Source organism: Lactuca serriola, chromosome 8 (genome assembly GCF_051521515.1).
Source record: "Lactuca serriola cultivar US96UC23 chromosome 8, Lser_US96UC23_V15, whole genome shotgun sequence".
Lineage (NCBI taxonomy): Eukaryota > Viridiplantae > Streptophyta > Magnoliopsida > Asterales > Asteraceae > Lactuca > Lactuca serriola.
In genome coordinates, this window is record NC_136415.1 from 157,943,877 (window position 1) to 157,952,390 (window position 8,514).

The 8,514-nt window shown below is 36.4% G+C and overlaps 1 protein-coding gene across 1 annotated transcript; it reads right to left on the minus strand.

Moving 5' to 3' along the window:
* Positions 1-2,857: 2,857 nt before the first annotated feature.
* On the minus strand, positions 2,858-5,621 carry LOC145065838 (wall-associated receptor kinase 2-like). Its single transcript, XM_079012930.1, has 3 exons — positions 4,632-5,621; positions 4,375-4,545; positions 2,858-4,206 (listed from the first exon to the last, which is right to left on the minus strand). Exons 1-3 carry the CDS (start codon positions 5,593-5,595, stop codon positions 2,996-2,998), a joined length of 2,346 nt encoding a protein of 781 aa, XP_078869056.1. The 5' UTR covers positions 5,596-5,621; the 3' UTR covers positions 2,858-2,995.
* Between the last annotated feature and the right edge of the window lie 2,893 nt (positions 5,622-8,514).

The window sequence follows — 8,514 nt, forward strand, 5'->3', positions numbered from 1 at the left end:
GGGAAAATTAAGTCCAAGGTTTATTAGACCGTTTAAAGTTCTTTAGAGGATTGGGAACCAAGCTTACAATCTCGAACTACCAGAAGAACTGAATGAAATTCATAACACTTTTCATGTGTGTTATTTGAGGAAGTTCACGGGAGAAGTTCCCGGCATGATTCCACTTTCGGAGTTGAGAATCGATGAGAACAAAAGGTTGATTGAAGAACCAGAGGCAATCGTTGACCGAAAGACTAAGAAGTTGCGATGCAAGATGGTCGAGTTAGTGCTTGTCCGATTGAAACACTTGAATGGACCAAATCTCACCTGGGAGACGGAGAGTGACATGATGAGTCGCTACCCGTATTTGTTTGTTGATGTGTGATTCCGGGGACGGGATCATTCTAAGGTGGAGAGAATTGTAACGCCTGTGTTTCTGGATAATGTTGTAGTAGTTGAAACTAGGTTTCTGAATATATAAAGAATGCCGAAATCCGAGTTATAACGAAGAAGTTATGACCTGTCGAAGTTTCGCGACAGAACTGGCACGAAGCTGAATAACGTAAAAAGTGAAATTTACGTTAGAACAATATTTAGCCTTAGGGATATAAACAAAATTCGTAGAGTTCGTTAAACCGAGAGTGTGCATAAAAAGAACGCCCAAATCTAACTTCGTATGAGGAAGTTATGATTTTCTGAAGTTTCGACTTAACAGTATGCAGCCCGAATACTCGATTTGAGATCGAGCGGTTTTTAGCCGAAACAATCTAAACGAGAATCGAAGATCTCATTAATATTAGTGAAACGATAAAAAGATAGGCGAAAACGGATGTCGGATGAAGAAGTTATGATTTTATAACGGAGTTTTCCTGTCCCGGCATACTAAAAATAATATATAAGTAATATATTTATAATATATTAAAAATCAAGTCAAAATTAGCCAATGGAGTCTAAATGAGAGTTGTAGAGCATAATCTCACCTTCGCGTCGATATAAAGAACGTCGAAAACGAAGTTCGTATGCGAAAGTTATGAATTTCTGAAGTTCGGGGCGCGAAACCCCAAAACTGTTAGATACCACGACGTGGCAAATAGTGTCACGGCGTGGCAAGTCTTCTGACACCTCTGAGAGTCCCCCAGACGCAACTTGCGATGACGCATGCAGTGACGATCAAGCCCACGACGTGGAAAAAGGTGCCACGACATGGCAAGGGCCAAATTTGCCCTATAAATAGATTTGAAGGGCCAGCCGTTTAGGGTTGCTATTTTCTCTTCTCTCTCTGCCGTTTTACCTCGATTTACGTGCAAGAAATATCCCGAAGCCCTGATATTATCCCCAAGCCCCGAAGCAAGTCCCGAAGCCCCGAAGATCCCGAGAAGTGTGACTCCCGAGCCGAAGCTCTGCCCGCGAGGAACCCGGTTTTTGTGAAGATCTTCCAGATCTACCGAAGAATACTACTTCTGCAAGTCGTAGTGCTGTCCGATCATCTTCTGATCAAGTGAGTGTGTAGTTACCTTCTTCTAACACATAATTATGCAAAATACGTGTTATGTGTATATTTTGTTGTTATATGCGTGAATGTATATTCACTTTCTTCTATCTCATAGATCTGATTTATTCTCTATGAAATACGTGTTATGTGGGTGTGCCTCATCTGTTATGTGGAATATGTATTGAATGAGAATGCTATACAGGTTTTAAACTATGTATAAAAATATATATTTTTAGCTACTAATATGTTGGGTAGAACATGAGTAGATGATTGATGTGTGATAAATAGATGAGAGGCCTCGATGTTGTCGTTGTTGATCTAGTTATTCAGCAGAGTATGGATAACGACCACATACTCTTTCTAGATAGTCCTGTGGAACGCTAGCAGGTTCATAACATGTAGGTGTTGTGAACGATGTGTTCACCGGTGTACTCTATCCCCCTCATGGTTGCCTTTAGGATATCTATTGTTGAGGAAACCCCTTAGGAGTAATATCTGTCCCGATGAAAATCGTAGATTAGGTCCCTTGAGATAGATGTTGTTTTAGGGACATAAAGTGAGGATAACGGGAATGGGTAATCGGGTTATTGTTGGTTGGTTAAATTATATATAATTATTTATTGTGGGTTGAAAACCCTATATGCTCACCAGGCTCCCAAGCCTGATCCACTCAGTTTATTCGTATTACAGGTAGTGGCGCGAGGGCATAAGATGGATGAATCATCAAGTTGTTTTGTTTACAAGTCTGTATATGTATATAATTGTTGAATGACTTGTAATGTTATCGTTTATGCTTTATGGTCTGTATCGGAACATGACATCTCGAGTTTTGATTATATAATGAAAATGCATCTCTTGATAAATGTTTTGATAAATATTATTTTATCATATTTTGTTTTGGAAACAAATTCCGCAACTCTTTTAAATCAAAAGTATTTACTTTGAAATTATTTTAAAAAACATAAATGAAATCGGTATTTTCTGGCCGAGATTTTTGGGATGTCACAATATTAGATTTTAATTATATATTATTTAATGAAGAAAGTTATATAGTTGATATAATAAAAGTAAAAAGTAGAATATTTAAAAGTAAAAGTTATATACAAAAAATACAATTTAAGTTGATGGAACAAAATGTTTATTTAAAAGTTAAAAACAATAAAATTAATAAAAGAACATCTTCTTTAAATAAAAAATTTAATATATAAAATAAAAGGTATTAACAAAAAATATGATAAAAGATTTAAGGACTAATAATTTTAACGGATTAAAATAGACAAATCTTAAATGGAAACTTATTTGAGGTGGGGCCAAAAGAATTTATCGTATTTTTTAAAATTTAAAATAGCCCTATATTTAAAGAGAATTTACAAAATACCTTAAGTATATAAAATAAATAAATAAATAAATAAATACTAATGTCCTAAAATACATCATAATGAAAAATTAATGATACTAAAATAACAAAGCCATGAACCAACAAAGGGTCCATGCTATTTATATTTTCCATGGTTCTGATTCGTATCATCGGGGCACATGTGTGGAATAAACGAGACTACTATCGATACTAAAACCCGAAGAGAGTTCAACTGTAGTAGAATACGGATTAATCGACTCACCATAAAGATCCTCTTGTTCATTCTCGGTGTGTATCAAGCTCGTGTTTTCTTCATCCCCTTGATTCGCCCATGGATGTTGAGTAAACTTCCGCAAACCTTCAAGTTGAGTGGCCACTTCTTTCATCGTAGGACGCTCATCGCTAGTAAGCTTAACACATCTTTTCACAAGCTCACCAATTTCCTGAAGTTGATCTAGGCTTCCTTCCCTTACAACTCTAGGATCAAGAATTTGAAACAAACGGTTTTCTTTTAGCGCCATTACAAAATATGTCGTCAAATTCCTTTCTTCCTCGGTTCTTTCCATACACAACGGTTTTCTCCCTGTTAAAAGCTCAGCTAACACAACTCCAAAGCTATAAACATCGCTCTTTTCAGTTAACTGACTTGTATGGAAGTATTCAGGATCCAAATACCCTAAAGTTCCTTGAACAAGTGTTGTAACTTGTGTTTGATCTATGGGGACTAATCTTGATGCCCCAAAATCCGCGATTTTTGTTGTATAATTTTCGTCTAATAATATGTTTGCAGACTTCACGTCTCGATGAATCACGGGGGTTGATGTTGCGGAATGAAGATATGAAAGTGCACCAGCCGATTCTGCAGCTACTCTTAAACGATTCTCCAATGATAACCAATTTGTGCCTTTGTCATGAATATGATTAAAGAGAGTTCCATTTGAAACATATTCATAAACTAGCAACGGGACCTCACTCTCTAAACAACATCCCAAGAGCTTGACAACATTTCGATGGTTGACTTGCGTTAAGATAATGACTTCATTGATGAACTGTTCGATTTGGGATTCATCCATTACACGAGACTTCTTAATAGCAACGACTTGACCGTTGCTAAAAATACCTTTGTATACAGTTCCGTAGCCACCACGACCCAAGATTCTGTCTTCAGCGTAGTTGTTGGTGGCTTTTTCTAACTCTACGGCGGTGAAGACTTTTGTTGAGTCAACGCTGCCTTCGGTGCTAATGATTCGTTGTTTCAGTAGTAAACCACCGTTTTGCTGAAACAGTTTTTGTCGGAGTTTGATAAGCTTCCTCTTCTTGAAGGCAAAATACAGCCATGTTATTCCGACTAAAAGGGCCATAAAACCAAATCCCATACCTGCATGCATGAATCATGATACCACATAAACTAATGAAAGATGAATAACAATGGACTAACTATTTCATGTTTTCAACCAATCCATCGACTTAACTCGATCAGTCAGCCGAGGTACTCGAAGATCCTTTTAAGAACACCAAAGCGATAAAATTACAAGTGGTTAATTACCTAGGGAGAATTTGATAACTGGGAACTCCGAAGTTTGAGCAAGACAACCTCGACCGTTGCTAAATTCATCTACAACGTAGCCATCTTTGCAAGAACACGAGTAACTTCCAGGAGTGTTGGTACAGATCCCCTCGCACAGATTACTGTTGGGATCTTCACATTCATTGATATCTGTGATGATCGAGAGCAAAATCAGTATAATGAAGTAGTCATATTATAACAGAATTGAAACTATTTTGATTGTGAAAGAATTTAACCTTGACAGCCTGGATCAAGATATGGCTGACCCTGATAGCCTTTATTACAAATGCATCTGTATCCCGGAGCTCCGGTATCCGAATCGATACAATGAGTGTTTGCTTGGCAAGCCAAGACGCCGGCGTTTCTAGCCTCACTGCAGCTCAAGTTTCCGACTACCCAGTCCACCAATATCGGAACACTAGCCCTGGTCCGGGTAATGAAATCACCGTCCATAAAATCCGATACCCCACGAAACGTAAACCGTTCTTTCTCACCCATAAACGAGTAAGTACATGGATTAAAAGGCCAGACTGTGGTGTGATTCGACACCATACTACCAACAGAAGTGTAGTAGTATTTGAGTCCTTTTGGTATCGACGTCTGACAGCATCCGACGCCGGTGCACGAGCCGTTGAGCACCTCCTCAGGTCGTGAACACAATGTGATGCAGCCGCTGGTGAAGTTTATTTGTAGTGGGCCTAAGAACAAGGCGAAATCATCGCATCCGATTAAAGTGAACTGGTTTTTTTGGGAGAACGTGTAGGGTGATGTCCAGCCGAGACTTGTGGAAACGGGATTGTCTTCGGTGAGATTTCCGAGAGGATTGTAACATTTGTTTGCCACTTTGTTAGTGATTCGGAAAGTGGAATCCGAGATTTCAAGAATTGGGAGGCCACCGATGAAGGGTTTTGGAGGGTTGAAAGTGTTGTTGCAGGTCATTTCGAACCAGTAGCTTAGAAAGCAACCGGGACCGATACCGAAGGGATATGGAATTGTTACGTTTCCACATTGACTTTGGCAGCCGGGCTTCGCTACGTTGGCGGCTTTTGTGATGGTGGTGGTGTCATCGGCGGTGGTGGTGTTTGTGGTGGTTGATTGGGATGTAGACTGTGTGATTGCTAGACCAAACAAGAACAGAAATAAATGAAGTTTTCTGGAGAACGGCATTGTTCTTGACGAAGAGGATGATCTTTTTTCCATTGATGACAGTTTTAAAGGCAAACCGATTTTCTTTGTCTATGGATCCATTTGTTGTTTTTATTTGAGTTTTTCGGTGGCATATTGTCAAGTTGATGTTATATTTCGAATTAACTTCACCAACCATTCACGACTTTACACGTCTGGTGGCGTTTACTTTTGCTCAAGGACAAAAACTAATTAACTTCATGATTATCCTATTTAAATCATCTAATTTTTTATTTGTATGTCATTGGTGAACTTAATCGATTTAACCAATAAATTTACTTTCATGGCATCTACGTACGTTACATGCACAATTTCAAATGTTGTTGCTTTCGACTTATATTTTTTATTCATGCATTAAAAAAAGGTGTGTATTGACTTTTATATTCTTCATTTTACTTGAAGAGAAAAAAAAAAAACATTAAAACAGTATAAAAATCAAAATATTTTTGTTTTTAAATGGATAAATCAAAAACACAAGTGAAATATGACCTCCCATTAAAAAACCCTATTATTTCCTTCTTTCGTTTAATATCTGGTTTCAAATCATATTAGAAACCACTATTCTTTCTTATTTTTCATACAAAATACTGGTGCATTGATCACTTTGTCAGGTTTAGATTGACGTAATCGACATATCGGAGCAAAACAACTACATTTAAAATTGCTCAGAATTATTTTGATACCATCATACTAGACTATCGTTGTGGTCCTCTTTCACCTGCTTCTATAAGTCATGCTTCTCTAAGTCAGTAAATTTTGAATAGTTGGAAATTAGGAAAAGAAAGTCTTATGGCGAAAACTAATTTAAGATGTAACAATATGAATAAAAAAAATCTAAAATAATAATATGTAAATTTAGTAAATTTAAGCATGTAAACAAAATATCTACATGTTAATGCTACATAGATGATACGCCAATACTTATAACTTTGGCGATTGGTGAACCTATTAACTTTGTATTTAGATAAATTTCTTAGAAAGTAGTGAAAATGATGTAATTTATTGGCAAGAAAATATTTCTAATTATATAAAGTAACTAAAAGTCATTATTGACTTTGTAACAGCTGTTTGTATAGTTGGTCAACTCCTTAATCACTACATCAAATTGAATTCGGAAGCTCCATACAAACAAAATAAAATGAAAATCAGAAAGCCCAAGATTCGGGGTTAATATTTACAAATTTTGTATTCGTTGACTAAATATTTTATCAAGTCAATGGAGAATATATACCAATGAAGAGTAGTTATAGCTGACTTTTGGTACGCATCAAGAACCGGTCAAATTTCCCTAAATGGCATTGCTTTTGGGAATATTTTGTGATTCACACCTCTAGTGTTTGTTTTGTATCATGGGTTTTACACAAAATAACATCTTATGTGCTCATGCAAACCTAAAGCTTGGATCTATGTTTCTTTATTGTACATGCAATTCATCCAAAACTTATGAACTCTAGATCTAGCATGCATATTTCGAAATTATCATAAGAAAAACAAATCTAGATGATTACATCTTCAACAATGGCTTGAATCTTCTTTTCTTGGAGCTTAGAGTCACAAATGTCACTCCTCTAATGAGTTACAAACACCACACAAGCCAGATGATGATATTGGAGAGAGGGGAGAGGCACAATTTCAGCTATGAAGACTCTTAGGGTTTCAAGTGGTCGAAAATTGGATGCAATTTGGTCTTATTTATACTGGTGCTGCTAGGGTTTCAGTCAAAACCCTAATGGACAACTTAGGCCTTAAGCAATCCAAGGAAGCTTTTGGAATAGGGCCCTTATGGCCGAAATTAGGATGGAAACATCCCTAATTTCGTCCATGCCTAGTCCATGAGCTTTCTCAGCCCGATATTCAACTATCACACATTTGACAGTTTAGGTCCCCTTTATTTAATTAATGTATTTTAGTCATAGAATTAATTCTTAATTAATTCTTGTCTAATATTAATTAATCTATATGATTTCTCCTTTAATATATTATTCATATAATATATTAATAAACCATAATAACATCTTTCTTTATAAATCACCCTGTCAAGTTGCTCTGGTGAAGACAACCCAAATGGACCATGCACAACCAGGTTAATTACTTACCAAATATAGTTACATGCTTAGACACAAATCCAACAGTCTCCCACTTGGATAAGTCTAGTAACTATAAATGCAAATACAATCCGATTCGCAATTGTGGCTCTCAAAGACGTTGTCGAACTCTGATCTCATAAATAATTTGTCCTTCAGATAAGGGATCATATAGTCCTCTGTTCTAGATATCGTGCGGACAATTACATGGACCATAGTCATACTTATTGTCCAGCAGTTTGTTTCTTGATCTCTGATTCTTCTGACATAGAACTTAATTGAACATATCAATTCAGTCCTAACCGGGCCCGGCACGTAAGTCAAACCAAATCATCGAGGGGCCCTGATATCGCTTTTACCCTCTTAGGATAAAATGAACAAATAAACTTCGACTTATATGCATTTACTATTCACTAATCAAATCATACACAACAATGTTTTTTATAACATCAAGTTACTGATGCGTTTACGCATTATCAATGCACAACCAATTAGCAAACAATAAACCATATATCTAGGTTTTAAGACCATATGATATTATCGTCTTGCGATCACTAGTGATAAATTTCATGATGTGATTCCAGCAAGCGTATGTTTTTTCCAATGCTCAAATCTTATTCATAAGCACTCATGAACGTTGTAGCAAACTTTTGTTATGTATAATACACTTTAGACAATCTACACACCAATTCATGACAATCTTCTTTCATACCTACTTCCAACATTTAAACGAATGTGGATTGTTTGGATAATTTTATTATTCAGGAAGTCAAAACATGCAAAATGAAACAACAGGTAAATAATTAACATAAGACAGTAACTTTACTCATAAATAATACCCATTTATTTA

Coding starts and splice junctions, on each gene's coding strand:
- LOC145065838 (XM_079012930.1), bottom strand. CDS start 5,595: ATGGAAAAAAGATCATCCTCTTCGTCAAGAACAATGCCGTTCTCCAGA. Junction 4,546..4,631: donor TCTTGATCCAGGCTGTCAAG/GTTAAATTCTTT, acceptor CGATCATCACAG/ATATCAATGAATGTGAAGAT. Junction 4,207..4,374: donor AGTTATCAAATTCTCCCTAG/GTAATTAACCAC, acceptor TCATGCATGCAG/GTATGGGATTTGGTTTTATG.